At 45.2% G+C, this 23737-nt stretch overlaps 1 protein-coding gene across 10 annotated transcripts in view; it reads left to right on the top strand.

The window, feature by feature from the left end:
• The first annotated feature begins 1514 nt into the window (after positions 1 to 1514).
• The window catches only part of flna (filamin A), an 89919-nt gene continuing 67696 nt past the window's right edge, over positions 1515 to 23737 (top strand). For all 10 annotated transcript variants that reach the window (XM_016991191.2, XM_016991192.2, XM_016991189.2 and 7 more), the window contains exons 1-4: positions 1515 to 1929; positions 16573 to 16821; positions 18049 to 18146; positions 18807 to 18954. In XM_016991191.2, the coding sequence (XP_016846680.2) occupies positions 1515 to 1929; positions 16573 to 16821; positions 18049 to 18146; positions 18807 to 18954 (910 nt within the window). The remainder of the gene's footprint in view (positions 1930 to 16572; positions 16822 to 18048; positions 18147 to 18806; positions 18955 to 23737) is intronic.

Genomic DNA, 23737 nt, shown 5'->3' with positions numbered 1-23737 from the left:
TTTCTTCCGCTCCCTCTTTCTCCTTTCTTTATTTCTTCTCTCTTTATCCTTTCTCTGTCTCTCCTTGTTTTCTTTTCTCTCTTATCTCCTTTCTCTCTTTCTCATTTCTTTTTTCCTTTCTTGTTCCTCTCTTGTCAACTTTCTACATTCTTCTTTCTCTCCTTCCTCTCTTTCTCCTTGTCTCCTCTTTCTTTCCTCCTCTTCATTCCTTTCTCTCCTGCTTCTTTCCCCCTCGTCTCCTCTCTCTCCTTTCTCTCTCTCCCTGTCTCCTTCCTCTCTTTCTTCTTTCTCTCTCTCTTTCTCTCCCTCCTTGTCTCCTTGTTCTCTTTTTTCTTCTTTCTCCCTCTTTTTCCTTTCTACTTTCTTTCTCCTTGTCTCCTTGTCCTTTTTTACTTCTCTCCTTGTCTCCTTCCGCTCTTTCTCCTTTCCTCTCTCCCCTGGTCTCCTCTCTCTTTCTTTCTCTTCCATCTTGTCTCCTTTCTCTCTTTTTCTTCTCTTTCTCCTCCCTCTCCCTCTCTCCTTGTTTCCCTCCTGTCTTATTCCTTTCTCCTTTCTCCCTGTCTCCTCTCTCTTTCATCCTCTTCACTCTTTCTCCTTTCCCCTCTCCTTGTCTCCTCTCTCTGCTTTCATTCTCTCTCTCCTTCCTCTTTCTTCTTTCTCTTTCTTCCTCTTCACACTTTTTTCTTTTTCTTTCTCCTTTCCCCTCTCCTTGTCTCCTCTCCCTGCTTTCATTCTCTTTGTCTCCTTCCTCTCTTTCTCCTTTCTCCCTCCTCACTCTCTCTTTTTCTTTCTCCTTTCCACTCTCCTTGTCTCCTCTCCCTGCTTTCATTGTCTTTGTCTCCTTCCTCTCTTTCTCCTTTCTTCCTCCTCACTCTCTCTCTTTTTCTTTCTCCTTTCCACTCTCCTTGTCTCCTCTCACTGCTTTCATTCTCTCTCTCTCTTGTCTCCTTCCTCGCTTTCTCCTTTCTTATCTCTTTTTCTTTCTCCTTTCCCCTCTTCTTGTCTCCCCTCCCTGCTTTCATTCTCTCTCTCTCTCTCTCTCTCTCTCTCTCTCTCTCTCTCTCTCTCTCTCTCCCTCCTTGTCTCCTTCCTCTCTTTCTTCTCTCTCTTTCTCTCTTTTTCTTTCTCCTTTCCCCTCTCCTTGTCTCCTCTCCCTGCTTTCATTCTCTCTCTCTCCTTGTCTTCTTCCTCTCTTTCTCCTCTCTCTTTCTCTCTTTTTCTTTCTCCTTTCCCCTCTCCTTGTCTCCTCTCTCCACTTTCATTCTCTTTCTCTCCCTCCTTGTCTCCTTCCTCTCTTTCTTCTCTCTCTTTCTCTCTTTTTCTTTCTCCTTTCCCCTCTCCTTGTCTCCTCTCTCCACTTTCATTCCCTTTCCCTCCCTCCTTGTCTCCTTTCTCTCGCTTTCTTTTCTCCTTTCTTTCCCTCTCTCTCCTCTCTTTTAGGCTCCTGCGCCTTTAAGTGCGGCCCCATCCTACTCAGCGCCGGAGTCCCACCCACCGCCAGCCCCGCCGTTATAATGAGCGGCTCCCAGGCGCGCCTGCATCAGGCCTCCGGAGCGGGAGGAGGAGGAGGAGGCGGGAGAGGCGGCGGCGTTGGAGGAGGCAGCAGCATCATCGGCCCCGGGGAGGACGCCGCCGAGATGCCGGCCACGGAGAAGGACCTGGCGGAGGACGCGCCTTGGAAGAAGATCCAGCAGAACACCTTCACGCGCTGGTGCAACGAGCACCTCAAGTGCGTCCAGAAGCGCATCGCCAACCTGCAGACGGACCTGGGCGACGGGCTGCGGCTGATCGCGCTGCTCGAGGTGCTGAGCCAGAAGAAGATGGGCCGCAAGTACAACGCCCGGCCCACCTTCCGCCAGATGCAGCTGGAGAACGTCTCCGTCGCCCTGGAGTTCCTCGAGAGGGAGAACATCAAGCTCGTCTCCATCGGTAAGAGGAGGGAGAAGAAGAGGAAAAGAAAGGAAAGGGACTGAGGCTGTTAGGAACGGTGGGAGTTGACGTCCAAAACACCTACAGACCCGAAGTTTGCTTAGCATGTTGAGCAGTGGTTCTCAACCTGGGGTCCCCATTTGTTTTGGGCCTTCAACTCCGAGAAATCCTAACAGCTGGTAAACTGGCAGGGATTTCTGGACATTGTAGGCCCAAAACATCCGGGGGGGGGGGGGGCAGGTTGAGAAGCACTGATGTCGAGGGTTTAAAAAAACAACATTTCTCAGCCCTTTCCGTCAATATCCACACCCTCCCAGTACTAGTAAAGCAGGGGTCCCCAAACTTTTAAAACTGGGAGCCAGTTCATGATCCCTCAGACCATTGGAGGGCCGGACTATAGTTAGCCAGGTGGTCACCGAGCAATAATAATAATAATAATAATAATAATAATAATAATACAGCATATCTATCTTGTTTGCTGTGTCAGACTGTGTCATTGTGTCAATTATTATTATTATTATTATTATTATTATTTAGCCCAACTCCTTTCTGCCTTTGTGGACCAAAGCACCCCTGACAAATGGCCTCCCAGCCTCAATGTTAATAATAATAATAATAATAATAATAATAATAATAATAAAGAGGGTTGGAAGAGAACCCTCGGGCCATTTAGCCCAACCCCTTCAGCCTTCGTGCCGTGGGGGCCGGATAAATGGCTTCGATGGGCCGCATGTGGCCCCCGGGCCGTAGTTTGGGGACCCCTGTAGTAAAGAAACATTACAGTGAGCTTTGCAGTCGTGAATGCACTTTGCAAAACTTGCACACTATCTAGTGTCAGATGGAGTTTGCAGCCCTGATGAAATCATCATAGTTGCAGTTATGTTTCAATATACAGTAGAGTCTCACTTACCCAACATAAACGGGCCGGCAGAACGTTGGATAAGCGAATATGTTGGATAATAAGGAGGGATTAAGGAAAAGCCTTAATCAAATTAGGTTATGATTTTACAAATTCAGCACCAAAACATCATGTTATACAACAAATTTGACAGAAAAAGTAGTTCAATACGCAGTAATGCTAAGTAGTAATATAGTAATTTAGCACCAAATTATGAATGTATTGAAAACATTTACTACAAAAATGCGTTGGATAATCCAGAACGTTGGATAAGTGAGACTCTACTAGTAAAGAAACATTACAGTGAGCCTTGCAGTTGTGAATGCACTTTGCAAAGCTTGCACACAATTCCAGTGTCAGATGGAGTTTGCAGCGCTGATGAAATCATCATAGTTGCAGTTATGTTTCAATATAAATGCCTTTGTTTGGGCTTGTGCTCAACACTGTGGCTGCTACAGGGTGGGTCTTTACAAGGCTTACAGACCGTTAGATTACAGGCATGGGCAAACTTTGGTCCTCCAGGTGTTTTGGACTAACCGGCTGTTAGGCATTGTGGGAGTTGGAGTCCAAAACACCTGGAGGGCCAAAGTTTGACCATGCCTACATTAGAAGGCAAGATGGAGTCCATAACACTGACAAAGTCATTATGATTAGTTATTCTTCAGTACAAATTATGATTGCAGTGATTCTTCCATACAAATGCCTTTATTTGGGCTTCAAATAAACACAGTGGTGACTACAAAGGGAGCCCAAAAAGTCACAATTAGGATTTCAAGTATGGATTGACTATGTGTTGTTGAAGGCTTTCATGGCCAGAATCACTGGGTCGCTGTGAGTTTTCCCGAGCTGTATGGCCATGTTCCAGAAGCATTCTCGCCTTACGTTTTGCTTGCATCTATGGCAGGCATTCTCAGAGGTTGTGAGGTCTGTTGGAAACTAGTCAAATGGGGTTTATATATCCTTGGAATAATGTTCTGGGTGGGAGAAAGAACTCTTGTCTGTTGGAGGCAAATGTGAATGTTGCAATTGGCCACCTTGATTAGCATTGAATAGCCTTGCAGCTTCAAAACCTGGCTGCTTCCTGCCTGGGGAAATCCATTGTTAGGAGGTATAAGCTGGTCCTGATTGATTCAAGTCTGGAATTCCTCTGTTTTCTAAGTGGTGTTTTTTATTTACTGTCCTGGTTTTAGAGGAACATGGCCATACAACCCGGAAAATTCACAGCAATCCTATGGACTCTTTTTTCATTTACATTACCATAGCATCACATACAGTAGATATATAACAAATTACATGGTGTTACATGTAAAATGTTTTCAAAAAAAGCACTTGCGAGAAGTTGTTCAGACATCAGACGCCTTTGTGACTGTGGGTAGTAGTAGAGGAATGCCCAAAGAAACTTTGTAGTAAGTTTGCCAGTCTATTGCCTCACAAATGCATGGTTGGGTCATCTTTGAGCCTCTTATAACAGTAGGCAGTTCATGTTCTGTTGCCTCAAATGTTAGTAAAGTTTCTAGGAGCCCTTCCGGACAGGCCCTATATCCCAGGGTCTGATCCCAGGTTTTATTTTTATCTTGGAGTATCTGGCAGTGGGACTCATATAATCCAGTTTAAAGCAGAAAACCTAGGACTAAATCTTGGGATATAGGGCCTAACTGGAAGGGCCTTGGGTATATTGAACCATTGGATTCCAAAAACAGCACCAGTTTTCCTCTATCAGCGCTAACATTTTAGATACGGAGCATATGATACTTGCCATTCATAGAAAACCAGGATAGCCATATCTAAGGCCCATCCTCACAGCCCTATATCCCGTAATATCAGGGCGGAAAATCCCACAATATCTGCTTTAAAATGGGTTATCTGAGTCCACACTCAAATAATGTGGGATATTCTGCCTTGATATTCTGGGATATAGGGCTGTGTGGAAGGACCCTAAGAAACCAGAGCTAATGCAGTTTATCCAATGCAATGTTCCAAATCAGAGACCCAAATGATCCCAGGAATAGGCCTAAAAACCCAAGACAGCAAGGAAAAAAAATGTCTTGTTGGGCTATAATCAAAGATGCAACTGGTGAAATCGTATTTACAATAGGAGATGGTGTTTTTTAAAAAAAGTCCTCATTGCAAGTTTTTTTGGTGGGGGGAAGAGCGGAGTCCTGGGGCCTGCATGAGGGGCGGCTGCCATGGGGCGGGGCAGGGAGGGCAGCTCTGGTTTCATGCTTTTTGTCTGCAAGGCCAACGCAAGAAACCCCGCCAACTCTCTCTCTTATGTTTCTCTCCAAACATCTTGGGGGCCCCTTAACTTTCAAGAGCCAGAGGCAACAATATTAGCAGGGCTGGGAAGGGAGAGATTGCCTCTCTTTGGCCAGGGACTCCAAAATTGTGGATTGGCTACACCCCTCCATTGACACTCTCCCCCCCCCCCCCAAATGAATAAGCATAGCACACTCCTTTTTCCGGTCTGACCAACTTCTTTTCTTCTTCTTCCCCCATCCTTTCCTCGACCTCCTCCCCACTGCAGTGGGCCTGTTGCCAAATCTTGAGCAGAAGTGGCCGCAAACTTGTGGCTAGAGAGGGAGGGAAGGGTGGGGAAGAGATGTGGTTGAGCCGCTCTGGCTTCCTGGCCTGCGGCTCTCTTAAATGGCAATGAAGCAATGGCCTTATTGCTTCCAAACCACCTCTGAGATAGCCTGGCCTGGAGCACAAGTGTGGTTGCACGTCTTGAGGAGGAAGAACATCCCTGGTCTCCTTCCTGGGAGTCCTGTTAGTTGACCTTACTCTCCCTCTTTGTGTTGGACTGCAACTCCCATCACAGGATGGTTGCAGTTGTAGCCCTGAGGGTTTCCTGTCCCCTTTTTCGCAAGCCTGGAGAAAAAGGAGAAGGGACACTACAAATCCTGTAAAACTCCCAACCAGGATAGCTGCCTGGAGGATTGTGGGAATTGCTGTTCAAAAGGTTAATTTTCACCAAGGTTTTTTAGGGTGTTGAGAAAAGTGCCACTCAAACTGGCTCTTTAGCTGTCCTGGTGTTTTGAGCAATCCTGCCTATGAGATGCCCTCCAGAAGATGTTAGATTGCAGCTCCCAAGGGTGGTAGATGATGGGAGATACTAAAAACAAATAATTTTTGTATTTGTTTTGTTTTACATTTTTATTAGGGTGTGTAGTTGTTAGCTACCTTGAGTCGCTATAGTAAGACATGTAGGCTATAAAGTTAATAATAAAATCCAACATATGTAGGACTATACTTTCTCCATCCCATCGGTACAAGTCATTTCCTTTCCTTTCAGTTTTCAGTGGTTGCCAAACACCTTGTATACCTTTGTCTTGGAAATACATAAGGAGAGAAGGCAGGTCTACACTTTTAACTGCCCACAAATCACACAGGTTAGGGGGGAAATGCTTTCTCCTCACTTCCTAAACTATCATTTGCCAGTTTGGTACCTAACAAGTGTGTTGGATTATTATTGTCATCATCATAGGAAGCTATAGGAGCCTCCGGTAGCCTAGGGGATAAAAGCCTTGTGACTTGAAGGTTGGGTTGCTGACCTGAAGGCTGCCAGGTTCGAATCCCACCCGGGAAGAGCACGGATGAGCTCCCTCTATCAGCTCCAGCTCCATGCGGGGACATGAGAGAAGCCCCCCACAAGGATGGTAAAAACATCAAAAATATCCGGGCGTCCCCTGGGCAACGTCCTTGCAGACGGCCAATTCTCTCACTCCAGAAGCAACTCTGGTTGCTCCTGACACACACACACACACACAAAAATAGGAAGCTATGTGGCTATTGACTAACAGAGGACTGTGGTCTTTGTGGGCCAGCACAGATTACTGGATGGCCTTGGGTAGGGGAGGCTAATGTTTGCAATCCTAGGAGGTAGGGCGTATTCCGTAGTAGTGCAGCCTTACCCCTAAACAGCCTGAGATTGTACACAGGGAATAGTAATAATAATAACAACTTTATTTTGTACCCCACCTCCATCTCCCCAAAGGGACTCGGGGTGGCTAACATGGGGCCAAGCCCAGGCAATTACAATAAAACAAAATAAAATACATACATACCCAAACCAACTCTGTGTAGCCTTGGAAGCTTTCTTTTCTGGGAGCACAAATCCCAGAAACCCTCAGCTATATAGCTAGTGGCTGTACTGACTGAGGAATTCTGCGAATTATAATCCAAAATTATTTCCAAGTTTTATCGTGGCCAATGCCTCTGATGTTCTTACTGGCTCTTTCAAACACACAAATAAATAAATGTGTTTGTATGCATGTGCCTTATTGTGGCCCCGCATCCAGTCTATGGTCCATGTTCTTCCCTGCTTGCTTAGTGTCTGCATCTTCATTGTTGACCAGCATGGTGTAGTGGTTTGAATGCTGGACTATATGTATGGAGACCAGGGTTCAAATCCTTGCTCAGCCATGGAAACCCATAGGGTGCCTTTGGGCAAGTCACACTCTTTCATTGTAAGAGGGAGTGCAGAAATAATCCTACACTGAGGGCACACCCTGGTAGTTTTGCCTTAGGGTCACCATAAGTTGGCAGTGACTTGAAGGCACATAACATCACCATCATTCTTACAGTCACAGAAAAGCAGGTGAGGTTGAGCTTTCCACACCATCCATAGCACAACGGAAAGGGATCTGTTACAGAGATAGGTGAACTGTGACCTTGCAAATGTGGTTGGATTATAGCTTCCAGCCTTCCTCACCATTAATTATGCTAAGGCTCATGGGATTTTGCTCCAGCACTTTCCCAGTCTAGAGGAAGACAGGAAAAAGGTAGCCTTTAAGAGAGAGAGAGATGAGTGGGAAGTCCTTGTGTTTTCCCATCCCTCAACTAATGCCTAAACTAGAATAGGAGGCATGCACTAATATGACTTCTGGAAACTTCAAGCCTTTCTGTGACCATTTGCTGTCTCTTACTCATATCACCAGTCACAACAGTCATAATTTTGGCCTTCATAGAATTGCTTAGAGAGGCTGGAAACACACCCCATGTAGCATCCGTAGTGCCACAGTTGTGCACTCCTGCATCAGGCTCTGGGCTGTGCAGCTTGTGTCTCTGTAAGTTAAATGCAGTGAATCAGTGTTGATGGACCTCTTGCAGTGTGTGTCTGAGAGGAGCAGTTTGTATACTTTGGTGGCTAAATTGTGCAGCCTTGCATTAATAGGTGTTAATTCTTCTTTCAGAACAGGGAATCCCCTTTTTTCCTCAGGCTAAACCCAGGACTTTTTATAATGCATTTTAGTGTTAAGACAATAACCTTTGATGCTGTCTTGGGATCCCAATTGCAATGCTTATAGAGTGGCACAGAAACAGGAGGTTCAGGCATGGGCAACTTGTAGTCTTCCTGGAGTTGCTGAATGTGAATCTGAGAGCCCTTCCACACAGCCCTGTATCCCAGAATATCAAGGCAGAAAATCCAATAATATTTACTTTGAACTGGGTTATCTGAGTCCACACTGCAATATATTCCAGTTCAACGCAGATATTGTGGGATTTCCTGCCTTGATATTCTGGGTTATATGACTGTGGGGGAGGGGCTCTGAGCTGCGCAACTTGTGTCTCTGCAAGATGCATGTAGCCCACAAATGTACTGGTGAACTTCTTGTAAGGTGTGTGTATCTCTTAGAAGATGCAGAATGATGGTACCAGAAATTCAGCAAAATCTGGAGAGGGCGTATTGGAGTAGACCTTGGACTAGTTCCTGGTGTTGCAACAGGGTTCTCTGCTTGTTCAGAGATTGCTAGCTGGCAAGGGTTGGTAAGACCATGCCCTGGGAGGACTTTCCTTACTGTAAAATCAGAAAAACACGCATAGATGGATTACTCTCAGGCATTCTGTATTGGGCTGCAATGGCTCCATGTTGGGAGCAAAAGGCAATCTGGACTATTGGCAAGCTGTGTGGTTGCAGCAGTGGGCAGGAACATTAGTTGGGACAAGGTTCTGGAAATGAGGAAGGGGGAATGCTGCCTAAGTGGTCTCCTTCTCCATTGCAATTTCTGCTTACAGAGCATCTCTGGAATGCTTCTTTTATACTCTAGCCTACTGGGTCAATGAGGATAATGGCAAGTGAGAGGAATCCAGCCTTTTTTTGGTCTTTGAGGCCATGAGTCACAGGGTTTCAGACGCTGACTCAAACCAGACTAGGCCTGGCAGCCGTTTCCAAGAAGTAGAATTTCTCTCCCCCCACCCGAAATGCCATGTTTGCCATGCTTGAGGGATGTGTTACCCAGCTCTGTCCCCAGAATGTGAGTTTGCATGGATGTGTAGTAACGTTGGGCTCGCCTTACTCATCTGTGAGTTCAGTGGTGTGCTGCTGTATTGCTTCCTCTGCCTCCTTGGGAGCTTTTGGATGGGCTGGGAAGGCTGTTCCCTATTTTTTTCCTTTCCTCAGGGCGACAGGATGTAGGGGAGTAGTGAAGAGGGGGGCTGAGCCTCAAAGGAGTGGCAGAACCTCCTCTTCCCATATGCAGGGGGCTGTTCTGGCCTCTCTCCCCTCCCCCTGGAAGGAGGATCCTGTGAGATGGAAGAGTCTCCTGCCTGCTTGCCTGCTTCTCTGCCTGCCTGCCTGCCGGCCATTCCATATAAGGCTAAAAAATGCTGGAGCGGGGCTGTGTGGCTGGGTGGGCGGTGCAGGGCTGGTTTGGGAGGTGGCTGGGATGCCTTGCCTTCTTTTCTTCTCCTTCTCCCCCATCTCTAGGAAAAGGGGGGGGGGTATGGGAAGGCACTGAGCACTTCATCCTGGTGCTCTGGATCTTCTACAAGAAATGTGCTGCATGCATGGACCCCTGTTTTTTGCCTTTGTGCAGATGTGAGAGTAGATGGGAAGAGACTTGCATCCTTACACCCTCCAGGCAGGATGTGTTGCCTGGAGCTTCGGGTCGCTTACTGAGCTAGAAACTAGGAAGTGAAGCAATAGATTCAATCTGCAGGAAAAGACATTCCACCTAAACATTAGGAAGAACCTCCTGATAGTTAGAATTAGTCAACAGCGGAATATGTGTTGGACTCTCCTTTTCTGGAGATTTTTTAAACAGACTGGATTGCCGTCTTTAGGGAGTGCTTTGGTTGGGGTGAGGAGCCTCCGGTGGCTGAGTGTGTTAAAGCACTGAGCTGCTGAACTTGCAGACCGAAAGGTCGCAGGTTCAAACCCGGGGAGCGGAGTGAGCGCCCACTGTTAGCTCCAGCGTCTGCCAACCTAGCAGTTCGAAAACATGCCAATGTGAGTAGATCAATAGGTACCGCTCCGGCGGGAAGGTAACAGCACTCCATGCAGTCATGCTGGCCACGTGACCTTGGAGGTGTCTATGGACAACGCCGGCTCTTCGGCTTAGAAATAGAGATGAGCACCAACCCCCAGAGTCAGACATGACTGGACTTAACGTCAGGGGAAAACCTTTACCTTTACCTTGATTGGGGTTCCTGGGTGGCAGGGGGTTTGATTTGATGGTTCTTATGGTCTCTTCCAACTCTGAGTTTAGCCTTACCTTACCACTCCCTTTTGGATGCTGCTGGCTTCTAGGCCTGGGTGCCTCTTGGAAGTCCCGTGCCCTCTTTGGCATAATGCTTATTCGGCTGTTCGGAGCTCATTCAGCTACAATTTTGCTGAGTGATCCTCTCTGGCTGGCGGAGGTGACAGGGTCCTGAAGCCCCATTTGTTCAGTGGTAGCAGGGTGTGTCTGTGGGGGGGGGGGGGGGACTCAAACGGCAGAGAAAGAAATCCCTGCTTTTCCAGGTAATGATTTCCTCTCTTGTACAAGCACTTTATATAACAGGTGAGAATGGTACAATTTCCCATTACTTTTTGGACTTTAGTTCCTGCCATTCTTCACCCAGTGGTAGCTAGAGTAGCTGGGAGATGTAATTCAATATCATCTGCAAGGTCTCTATCCATCTCTATCTCTTCATCCACACCCCTACTGATTCTCGAAGAGTGAGAGTTGAAAAATATGATGCTATTTGCAAGCTTCTCTCTTTCATCTGGGGTCCCCCAGATAGAGTTGGGTACAGTGAGCCTTACTCAGGAAGGATATGATAAGCATTGCAGTCCAATCTTACTAAGTTGTTGATACTGCTTGAGGCATCCTTTTGTATACATAGCAAATGAAATTAATCCTGTAAAGATGTCTATAGGAGTAGATGCATGAATACTATGTTGGTGAAGGGATACGAAACATGTAGTTTATCCAGATGTTGTTAAACTGCCAGTCCTAGAAGTCTGGGCCAGTATAACTAGTGGTGAAGAATGGGGTGTCTGGAAAGCTAACATCTGGAGGTCCAGCTTGTTCTGGGTTGGGGAAAGCTGTCCGGAAAGCTTCCTGGCAGAATGGTGTTGCTAAAAGGCATGCAGTGGTTAGGTGGGCCATTTTCTCGAGCAGGAGTTCTTAACCTTTCTTGTTCAACTGACTCCTTTACTAGTCAGGAAAACCATGGCCCCCTTTTCAGAATGTAAGTGACCAGTGGTTTTATGACACTCAACATTATGATGTCTTCAAATAAAATTTCTGTATTATTCAAAATTATATTTGACAACCTCTCCACAATTTCAGTAACTGATAACTTAACATGAAGCAGCATCTGTTCAAATGATTATTTTCTGCAAACATTTAGAAATGTGAGTTTTCCCACAGTATCATAAAACTGTTGTTCCTACCAAGCTTTTTTCCACTGCACCCAGAACATGCAACATCAAAATAAAAATCATATTAACTCCACACTGTACTTTATATTATTTAATAAACACATCACATCTGCACCAACAGGTCCCCACAAGAATAATGTTTTTAAATGCATAAAATAAAATTACGAAGGAAAGAAGGGCGGATCCATTGCCCTCTGGTTAAGAACTTTTCTTCTAGAGGGAATTCCCATTTGTTGGTACTATTGTACAGATTAGAAGACTTGATCATTTGTGCTTTCTTGCCTTACCTCTGAAGTCCAAGGAATGTAGAGCAGGCTTCAATTGCAGACCTCCATGCCCAAGGGATATATGTGGAAGCCCAGCTCTACTAAGTATACCTCTTGGGATTTGAGAAGGACTGGTTAAGGCAGGGTTCCTCAAACTTTTAAAGCAGAGGGCCAGTTCACAGTTTCTCAGACTGTTGGGAGACTGGGCTATATTTTAATAAAAACATGAACAAATTCCTAATGCATTTGTAGTGCAAACACATGCAAACATAAAAGAACAATACAATATTTAAAATGAAAAACTATTTTAACCAGCATAAATTTACCAGTAATTCAATGGAAAGTGTGGGCCTGATGATGTTAAAGTGCAGTGTTGAGAAAAAAAAAGTATGTGCTGCTAATTATTTTCCCCTTTTTCTTTTTTGAGTGAAAAACCATAGGATTTATGAGATTGAGAGAAACTTAGTATCTCAAACAGTACTATTGAGAGTAACTAAAAACTTGTTACACTGATAAAGAAACTTCGGCTCTTGCTGATTGTGTGTCTTCTAAAATTATGACCTACAACATGCGTACTATGTCTTCTATTAATAACAGTTAACTGTGTTCTTTGTAGCTTGCTGCTTCTGAGTTCTAGTTAGAGCTTGGGAAAAAAGAGAACAGCAGAGCTTTAGTGACAGTGAGTAATCTAGAGTTTTCCAGACATTTCATGTTGGTGATGTACTCTTTAGCCATGCATTGTTTCATGATGTAATAATTCAGTTTTACCCGCAAATCGAAGGTTAAACCAACCCCTTCGAAGAGTCTAGTGTCTAGATCCAGGGAAGTCATGCTACCCCTCTATTACGCCTTGGTCAGACCACACCTGGAATACTGTGTCCAATTCTGGGCACCACAACTGAAGGGAGATGTTGACAAGCTGGAATGTGTCCAGAGAAGAGCGAATAAAATGATTAAGGGTCTGGAGAACAAGCCCTATGAGGAGCGGCTTAAAAAGCTGGGCATGTTTAGCCTTCAGAAGAGAAGAATACATAAGAGTATACATGATGGCCATATATAAATACATGAGGGGAATTCATAGAGAGGACTTGTTTCCTGCTTCTCTGGAAACTAGGACATGGAACAATGGTTTCAAACTACAGGAAAGGAGATTCCACCCGAACATTAGGAAGAACTTCCTAACTGTGAGAGCTGTTCAGCAGTGGAACTCTCTGCCCTGGAGTGTTGTGGAGGCTTTGGGGCCTTTAGACAGAAGCTGTATGGCCATCTGTCGGGGGTGCTTAGTTTGAATGCAGTTTTCCTGCTTCTTGGCAGGGGGTTGGACTGGGTGGCCCACAAGGTCTCTTCCAATTCTATCATTCTATAAGAGACGAGGATACATATATAAACTATAATAATGAAATGTTTTGTTAACACAATATATCTCATGAAAACCTTTCATCTATATTTTCAAAAAATATATGATTTATTGCTTATTTCACATGGACTCAAAGTATTCTCATAACGTTTGTGCAATACAGCCACACATACTCCAGGTGAAACGCAATCATGTTGCGACACACCGTTTGGAAAGCTTTGACCTGAAGAAACAATCTTGGGAAATGGCTGGAGCACGGAATGACTTTTTTCTTCCCCAGAATTGCCACAAGAGCTGGAGAACCATGTTTGTCTTGGGATGATAATAAAAAATGCTCCCATTAACTGTGCTTATTAGGGGATTGCTAGGAGTTGCAGTCTGACCTTTGGGTCACTTTACGATTTTTTAATCTCTGTTTTCCACCAATGTTGTTTTGTTCATTCTGACCAGACTTCTGCCCAACAATATTATGAGGGTTTTGTGTTACTCTTCTCTAAACATGGACACAAATTATTGGCTCTTTAACAAATAATTCCTCATGGTATTCTCCAGATCCTTTTCATCTATGTTTTCATCCCTATCTTTCCATGCTATTTACTTTTTCTGACTCTTCAGATTTTTGTTTTGAGTCAGCAGGGAAGCAGCCCTGCTTAATATCTCTGTGTTTGCAGAGATTTGCCTCCCCCTTAAATGCCTTGTTTGAACAGAATCTTTCCCCAATATCCAAATTAAAGGCCCTTTGTAACAAAAACCATCCAAAAAGATATTACCCTGAGGTTTGCATGCATTTGTAGCAAATTCTTTCAGAAATACAGAGACTGACTTAACTGTTACTGTTAATTTAAGTGTTAACTATTTTCATGTAATAAATTTAATAAGCTGTAACAGGATTAAAAAAAAATACAGAGACTGACAAAAGTCAGTGTTGGAGGATCCATGGCATCATTTGTAAACAGAATTATCGAGGAACTCTGAATAAATTGAGCACAAATGCAAGCATGGGATTAATATTGAGATGAAAGTAGAAGTGAGGCCAACAAAGGGGTGTGTGCTGGCTTGCGAGAAGAAAAAAGAATTTCCATCCCCCCTTTTGTTGGCCCCACTTCTACCGCTGTAATTGTGTAGTGAAATTGGGCTTGACTCAGAGGGCTGTTGCTCATACTGCATGGCCATGTTCGCACAAAAACGCCAAGCCACAATTCTGGCTTTGTAGTTCATGAGTAAGCAATCTGGAGCATAATTACTCCAACCTAGCCCAGCTGCTTGTTTCTTCCTAGACATAGGAACAGGAACTTACAGGAAGGGCAAAGCTTAGTGTTACTCCCCAGCTGGATTTTGGCTCCTCTAAGAAACCTGCACCTAGAAACTAATTTCACATTATAGTTTATTGCAGAGGCAGCAAGTTGGGAATCCCAGTCCTGAATTAACAGCAAACTTGCATGTGTTGCCTGTTTCCTTGTACTTTGTCCACACTATGCAGTTGTAACAATTACATACCATTTTATTGCAGTGGTTCTGTGCTGTGGGATCCTAGAACATGTAGGGCGAAACACTTAAGGCAGCATTTCTCAACCTGGGGGTTGGGACCCCTGGGGGGGGGGGTCATGAGAGGGGTGTCAGAGGGGTCACCAAAGACCAGTATTTTCTGTTAGTTATGAGGCTTCTGTGTGGGAAGTTCGTTGTTCATGGGGTTCAAGGTTCTCTTCGATTGTAGGTGAACTATAAATCCCAGCAACTACAACTCCCAAATGTCAAGGTCAATTTTCCCCAAACTGCTCCAGTATTTTCTGTTGGTCATGGGAATTCTGTGTGCCAAGTTTGGTTCAATTCCATTGTTGGTGGAGTCCAGAATGCTCTTTAATTGAAGGGGAACTATACATCCAAGCAACTGCAACTCTCAATGTCAGGGTCTATTTTCCGCAAACTCCGCCAGTGTTCAAATTTGGGCATATTGAGTCTTTTTGTGCCAAGTTTGGTCCAGAGCCATTGTTGTTAGAGTCCACAGTGCTCTCTAGATGTAGGTGAACTACAGCTCCAAAACTCAAGGTCAATGTCCACCAAACCCTGCCAGTATTTTCTCTTGGTCATGGGAATTCTGTGTGCCAAGTTTGGTTTAATTCCATTGTTGGTGGAGTTCAGAATGCTCTTTAATTGTAGGTGAACTATAAATCCCAGCAGCTACAACTCTCAAATGACAAAATCACCCCCCCCCCCAAACCTACCAGTATTCAAATTTGGGCGTATTGGGTATTTGTGCCAAATTTGGTCCAGTGAATGAAAATATATTTTGCATATCAAATATTTACATTATGATTTATGACAGTAGCAAAATTACAGTTATGAAGTAGCAACAAAAATGAGAAACTGTACTAAGGGGTCACAGCATTAGGAAGGTTGAGAACCACTGACTTAGGGTATATTGAAATGTTCAGCCTTCTTCCAAGGGATTGTCAACCCCTGCCCACTAAACCAGTAACTATTAAAGCCCAGCCACATTACAGTCAGATAAAACCCACAATGACCACAGATAAAACAATCAGTTGTATGCCAATCTTTAAAAATAGTAGCAAGTAAAAACTGTTGTTAAAAAAAAAAAAGCCTGAGGTGAATATATTTTCTTTCCTGGTGCCTGAGACCTGTAGAGATTGGGATTCAGTGCATGGTACTTGGTAGTAGGACAGCCAGAATTTACAGGTTGAGTATCCATCCTTTATCTGGAGTTCTGAAATCCAAAAGATGAGCACTCTGAATCAGCTTGAAAAGATAACTAACTTTTGGTCTGTCAACTGCTTCTTGGTGAAGATGAGAGAAGCCATTTATGAGACAAATGGGCAGCTTTTAAAAGTTTGTGTTACAGTGATTTCTCACAATATTTAGTACATGTGTGGATAAAGATTAATTTAGTACATACTCACATTGGCCAATTCTCTCACTGAACTACCCATTTCCCTGATGTAAGGGAGAGAAAGGGCCAGGCTGTCTATCTCCAGAAGTGTATGTGTGAGAGGGAAGGACTGGGTTGCCTTTTTCACCAAGAAAAGAAGTTTCTAGGAGGGCAGACACACTGAGAGTTGGAAGGACCAGATCTCTGTTCTATTTGGAAAGAAGCAAAAAAATGTCAACCAAAAGAAAAATATTGGGTTTCTGATCTCATTGAGAAGGGCTAGTAGAGCCTGTCTTACTGGGGAATTACTGAACATATCGTGTTGAGGAAAGGTGGGGATGAAGGGCCATACCATCTGTCTCCCTGGGGAGGATTTGCAAAGAGTTGGACCATTAGAGGAGGAGGAGGAGGAGGAGGAAAGAATGTCAAGTTTTCAGTCTCATTGGGAGAAAATGAGGGATTGTGCCATTGGTCTCACTGAAGGTGATGATTGGGAACTAAGTCTTCCAGTTACAACCCCAAGGGGTGGTGGTCTAGTGAAGTCTTCTTCCCAGCGACTCCTGACATGTTTCTGACCTTCTCCCCCTTCAGACAGCAAAGCTATTGTAGATGGGAACCTGAAGCTGATCCTGGGCCTGATCTGGACGCTGATCCTGCATTATTCCATCTCCATGCCCATTTGGGATGAAGAGGATGACGAAGAGGCCAAGAAGCAAACCCCCAAACAACGGCTGCTGGGCTGGATCCAAAACAAATTGCCTCAGTTGCCCATCACAAACTTCAGCAGAGATTGGCAGAGTGGCCGGGCATTGGGAGCTCTCGTTGACAGCTGCGCTCCAGGTACAGAGGGAGAAAAGGCTAGTAGTGCTGGCAAAGTGTATTGTGAGGAAGGCTCTACCTTGATAAAAACACTGCTGTTGAATGCTAGGCAGGGAAGCCGACTTCAGACATGTCAGATCTACTGTAACCCTTCTCAGGCCCAATAGCCAAGAATCAAAGTCTTACAAAGTAAATAGGCAATGCAACCGGGAATACACTGAGATTGGGGGTTTCTTTTCAACTGAACTGAGATCTCAGTCTTTCACAGCAAAGCTCTCAATTGCAGAATCCTTATTTAATTCAAGGAGGGAGGAGGGTCATTTTGTTGCTTTTAAACTATTGAGAGTTAAAGAAATCTTTGCTGGTCTGTTGCAAATGTTCCAGATGAATCTCTGATCTTTCTTGTCTCCTTTACTTGTTTAGAGTAGGAGGTGAATCTCATGGCTTTTCAGATAGTTGGACTGCAAATTTCAGTATTTGTCACCTTTGGCTTTCCTAGTTAAGAATATATAATAATAATAATAATAATAATAATAATAACAACAACAACAACAACAACAACAACATATCCCGCCACCATCTCTCAGAGGGATTCGGGATGGCTCACAAAACACTCAAGGCGTGACATACAAAATACAACAAGTGCAAAACAAAACATAGGCAATAAACAGTCAATACAACATCATAAATTCACAATACCCCCTGGTAAAAATAATAAAATACAGCAATTGCTGTAGTTAAAACAGCAGTATTCAACCTCAGAATTGTAAAGTGCTAAAAAAAGAGTGTAAAGAATTGCTGGAAGTTGCAGTCTAATAACATCAGAGGCTGTACATGATTCCTGCATCTGCTTTAGCATTTTCTTTCATGCAGTTAAGGAGTGGCATGACGGCTATTGAGGTGGGTGGCAAAGTTATGTACATGGAAAGGGGAAAAACAGATGGTTGTGAGCTTTGAGTATTGGATTGCAACTCTGGAGACCAGGTTTCAGATCCCTGCTTAGTCATGAAAACCCACTAAGCTAGACACACACTTTTAGCCCCAAAAAACTCTGTGATAGGTTAGGCTTAGAGTTGCTATAGGTCAGAAACTTCTTGCATTCAAATTACAACATAGAGAACTTCCAGTCTACTGTACTCAGAGATGCAGGCATATCTTTGCAGGTATCCTAGAGCACCTGTCTTTGCAAAACAATAATAATCTGCTACCCATAACTGATGAGGGGGAATGGGATCTCTTTTCATACAGGTCTGTGTCCTGACTGGGATTCATGGGATGCCAGCAAGCCTGTCAACAATGCCAGGGAGGCCATGCAGCAAGCTGATGATTGGTTGGGCATCCCACAGGTAAGTAATGTGTGCATGGTATCTGTAGAACATAGGCATCTGCACTGAGCTAAACCTTGCTACAAATAATGGAAATAAGGCAAAGTAGTGTTCTCTCAAAAATGAAAACAGTTTTTCCTAAAACCCCTAACCAATCATTCTAGTAAGGAATAGTTGGCATGGATTTTGCTTTGAAAATGTCTTAAATTTGAGTGAATGGTAAAATATGTTATACTTATTTTGCCCATGTTGCCATTTGAATACAGATCTACACGTTTTATTATTTTTAATGTATATTTTCTGGTTGTATATTAGATCGTTTGTGTCAAATAATAAAATAATTGCAAAAAACTGTTCCTAGTTTCAATGTAGTTGACGAAGGGATATTGTGCGGTGGCTTTAGGAGGGTTGTTTCAATTTAACAAAGTAAATTTTCTGAGTTCTGGCTGAAACATTTTTTCTTAACCCATATGAAGAAAGCTTATTCTCCCCACCTCAACCCCACCCCAAATTCATTTTTTTCAGTGTGTTGATTTGTGTCTCTGCACTTTAAAAACTAGAAATTTGCTTAAAAATGAACTACGAAAGTTTCTCAAATGGATTCTGTTTCTCGATTTGAGGCTGCAGCCTAAGTTGTCCTTTATTCCCTACAATTTATTTTTATTTTATTTTTCTCTGTAGGTGATCACTCCTGAAGAGATTGTGGATCCCAACGTCGATGAGCACTCCGTCATGACATACCTCTCCCAGTTCCCCAAAGCCAAGCTAAAGCCAGGAGCCCCTCTTAGACCCAAGCTGAACCCTAAGAAGGCCAGGGCTTATGGGCCAGGTAAGTCGAGATGGGGGGGGGGGGAACATGGGGAAAATTAGGCATTCTGTGTCAAGGACAGAACGCCACAAGATTCAAAGTAACAGAGTTTATTAGATTACAGAACTCAAAAATGCCCGTAAAACACAAGGGCCAGGCAATTTTTGCCTTTAGGAGCAAAAAGGGGCAAAAGTAAATGTTCAAAAGATAAACCGGATTAAACCGGAGTTTAATCCGGGTAAAAACAAACTGCTTTCTTCAGCCTGGGTATAAACAAAACGAAAGGCAAGGAACAAAAGATACAAAGAATGCAACTAATTGGCAGCAGATTCCTCTCTGCTGCCAACACTGTGTTTAGAGTAACTTGCGTCGCTCCCACACACACAGCAGACAGGATTCCAACACGAACGATTCAGCCAGGGATTTTAGCAGTAGAGTAGACCAGTTCCGTTCCGTAGATCAAAGCCAGAAGCAGACGTTTGTAGTTTTTCCAAGTCCAAGAAGGGGGGAAGACAAGCCGTGGTCAGTTCAGTCCGAGTTCTCAAAACAGGAGATGGCGTCCGTCAAGAAGACGACGGAAGGTCAAGCTAATAAGAGTAAGCACAGGTTTGCACAAACAAATGCCCACACAATCCCTCCCGCCGTCTGACCCTGGATTCCAATCAACTTACGTCTCAGCACAGGAAAGTACACAAGTCTTCAGGGAAGCGTCCCACACACACACACGAATCCCAAGCGTTTGCCCAGATTACCTTGCCCGACGCAATTTGCAATTGCTCCCAAGCCCCATTTTATGCCAGTTACAAATCTTCATCACTGTCAGCTGCCCTCCTTAACCCGGGCGTTTCCTCATCACTTTCCTCGTCAGAGCTGGAACACCTCTGACTACGCCCAACAGCATCTCCAGCTGTGGATCCCGTCCCATCCCTCCAGCTACGCCATGGGTCTAATCCTGAAGGTCCCCATTCATCTTCTGCCCCATCATGGCCAGTGGCCCCCAATTCCTCCCTTACCCGAGTCCAATCCATCTCATCCTCCTCTGAGCTAACCAGCCCTTCCTCCATTCTCTCCGTGAACCCTTCGAAAGACTCTTCGTCAGAGGGTTCTGCAAATATGTCTCGCAGTCTTTTTCTCTCTCGCTCCTCGAGAGTATCCGACTCTCGAGGAGTCTTACGCCCACGCCTGTCAGAAACAGAGCCACGAGGCTCAATCATAACACTATCCCCTCTCACAAAGGCCTCCTCCCCCGATGGCGGAGAAGTGGCAGTGATACCCTCCGCTATAGCACCACGACGACTAGAGGTATCAAGTTTCAACAGCGAACGATGAAAGACTGGATGGACCTTTAAACTAGACGGTAAACGCAAACGAAACGCAACAGAAGAAATCTTTTTAACGATAGGAAAGGGACCCAAATACCGAGGCGCAAACTTTCCCCCAGCCTGTTTAATATGTTTGGAAGATAACCACACCAAATCCCCTTCTTCCAACTCCTCCCCTGCCTGCCTGTGGCGGTCAGCCTGAGTCTTCTGCGTTGCCTTAGCTTCCAACAGTAAGCGACGGGCAACATCATGCAATGCAGCCATTTCCGTAGAGCGGTACACAGGGTCCGAAGAGACCACATTGGTCGACGGCGCCACACCTCCCCGTGGGTGAAAGCCATAAGTAAGCTCAAACGGCGTATGCTGACTAGACGTGTGCACCGCATTGTTGTAAGCAAATTCCGCCACCGGTAACCACTTCACCCAAGCCGTGGGTTGATCTAAACAAAAACAACGCAAATACTGCTCTAAGAGCCCATTAACCCGTTCCGACTGTCCATCCGTTTGCGGATGGAAGGCGGACGACACGTTTAACTTAGTCCCCAAGCACTCATGGAAGTGTTTCCAAAAGCGTGACACAAATTGCGGAGCCCTATCGGAAATAATCACCTCGGGTGCTCCGTGCAAGCGATAGATGTGCTTTGTAAATAGTAAGGCCAACGTAGGGGCCGCCGGAATGGTTGAACAAGGAATAAAATGAGCCAGTTTACTAAATAAATCCACCACCACCCAAATACAAGTATAACCCCCAGACTTAGGCAAATCTGAAATGAAATCCATGGAAATGATTTGCCATGGCCTCTCCGGAACAGGTAAAGACGACAACAACCCTCTAGGGCGCCCAACAGGCGTCTTACTTTGCTGGCAAACGGCGCAGCTGTCACAAAAGCGCAGAATGTCTTGCCGCATCTTTGGCCACCAGTAGCTCCTGGTGATAAGCTGTACGGTCTTGAACCTGCCAAAGTGCCCAGCCATGGGTTCGTCATGGTGGGCTCTAATCACCTCCAACCTGAGGGCCCCCACTGGTACGTAAACCTGCCCCCTACGCACCAATACCCCGTCTTGATCTTGGAGATGCGGCAGTATGGTACGGTTACCTGCTGAGAGCAACATCAGTTGCTCCTGAGTCCACACATCATCTTTCTGAGCCTCAAGGATCTGGTCATGTAACCCGAGCTCATTATCTACAACACACAGCGAGGCAGTAGGCAAGATGGTCTGACATACTACCTGCTCATTGGTCTTAAATTCTGGCTTGCGGGATAAAGCATCGGCCCGCAAGTTTGCCTTCCCCTCCACGAACTGCACCTTGAAGTTAAACCTGGAGAAAAACAAAGCCCAGCGGATTTGACGCTGGTTTAACTTCTTTGCTGTTTGCAAGTGCTCTAAGTTCTTATGATCAGACCTGACCACGATCTGGTGCCGTGCCCCTTCAAGCCAGTGCCGCCACACCTCAAACGCCACCTTAATCGCCAACAACTCCTTCTCCCATATGGTATAGTTCTGCTCGAAGGGTGTTAGTTGCCGCGAGTAAAATCCACAGGGACGCAAGGTCCCTGAGGAATCCTTCTGAGACAATACAGCCCCCAACGCGTAGCTAGAAGCGTCCGCTTCTACCACGAACGGTTTGTCAACATCAGGATGGGTTAGTATGTTGTCCGATTGAAAACTAGACTTAAGTTGTAGAAATGCCTCGTGAGCTTCCCGCCCCCACACAAATGGCTGTTTCTTGCGCAGAAGCTGCGTCAAAGGTACCGTGAGCTTTGCAAAATTCGGAATAAACTCCCGGTAGTAATTAGCGAAACCTAAGAACCTTTGTACATCCTTCTTAGTCTTCAGCTCCTGCCATGAGTTGACGGCGTCAACCTTATGTGGGTCCATTTTAAGTTCCCTACCTGACACTACATGACCTAGGAACTCCACTTCAGGCACATGAAAGACGCACTTGGAAGCCTTGGCGAAAAGCCCATTAGCCCGCAGTCGGTGCAGAACCTGCTTAACATGTTGACGATGTTCTTTCTCGTCCTTAGAAAAAATCAAGATATCATCCAAATAAATCACTAAAAATTGGTCAATTAGGTCCCTGAACACATCGTTCATGAACCTCTGGAAGACCGCAGGAGCATTACAAAGCCCAAAAGGCATGACTCGGAACTCGTGGCATCCGAAACACGTGTTAAATGCCGTCTTCCATTCATCCCCTTCCCGTATACGGATTAAGTTATAGGCCCCCCGCAGGTCAAGCTTGGTAAAGACCTTAGCCCCTTGCACCCTTGATAACAGTTCCGAGATTAAAGGGAGCGGGTACCTATCCCGAATGGTGTATTTGTTTAGGATCCGATAGTCGCAGACCAGCCTAAGTTCCCCAGTCTTTTTGACTACAAAGAATACTGGTGCCGCAGTTGGAGAACTAGATGGGCGAATAAACCCCTTGGCTAAATTTTCATCTAGAAACTCCCGCAAAGCTTGCCTTTCCGGTACAGTCAAGGCATACAGCCTCCCTGCTGGCAGTTTCGCACCTTCTGCCAACTTGATGGCGCAATCATATGGCCTGTGCGGTGGTAATTTGTCCGCTTCTTTTTTACAAAATACATCAGAGAACTCCCCATACTCAGCAGGCACTCCCTCCATATCAGAATGAGTAACATTTAGAGTGCAACAGTCCTGCCTCTTTAAAATCACTTTACGTGTTGCCCAATCTACTTGTGGGTTTACTACAGCTAGCCAATCCATCCCCAGGATCACATCATATCTAGGCAAGCTAGTAATATCCCACACAAACGTTCCCGTTACTCCCTGCACCTCCCACGTTACTGCTGAGGTTTCCTGGTTAACCACCCCAGTCTCCAGCAGTCTCCCATCTGCTCCTTCCACCCACACGTCGCATGCCTTGCGCACCTTAGGAATGCCATGCTTCTTAGCAAACTCAATATCTACATAAGAGACCGTGGCCCCTGAGTCCAGCAGTGCCAAAGTAGAAACAAGTTCCCTTCCCCCAACAGATAATGTAATGGGTACGAAAACATGCTTCCTCCCCTCAGTTGACTGCTTGAGGAGCCCTAGTGCGTTGGACTCACGTCGCACTAGGGCTGGCCTTTTCCCGAAAGCTGGGAAGGTTTCACATTACAACTTTTGGCAAAATGCCCAGCATTCCCACAGTACAAACACAAGCCCAGCTGCCTCCTACGGCTCTTTTCCTCTGTAGACAGCTTTTTAAAGACCCCAAGCTCCATGGGCTCTTCCCCCATCACCTCAGGTGCCCTGGTTACCTGCATGGGTGGCGCACACATTGCTTTTGAATGTTTACGAGCCTCGAACCTTGCGTCTAAACGCAGCACCTTAGCTACTAAGGCGTCCCAGCTTTCAGCCGGCTCCAAGCGTGCTAATTCATCCTGGAGCATATCACTTAACCCGGCAGTAAATAAAAGCATGAATGCATTTTCCCCCCAATCCAGCTGGTGGCGATACAGGTTAAACTTATT

Source organism: Anolis carolinensis, chromosome 2 (genome assembly GCF_035594765.1).
Source record: "Anolis carolinensis isolate JA03-04 chromosome 2, rAnoCar3.1.pri, whole genome shotgun sequence".
NCBI classification, from domain to species: Eukaryota; Metazoa; Chordata; class Lepidosauria; order Squamata; family Dactyloidae; genus Anolis; species Anolis carolinensis.
This window is presented reverse-complemented; position numbering and strand designations above follow the sequence as displayed.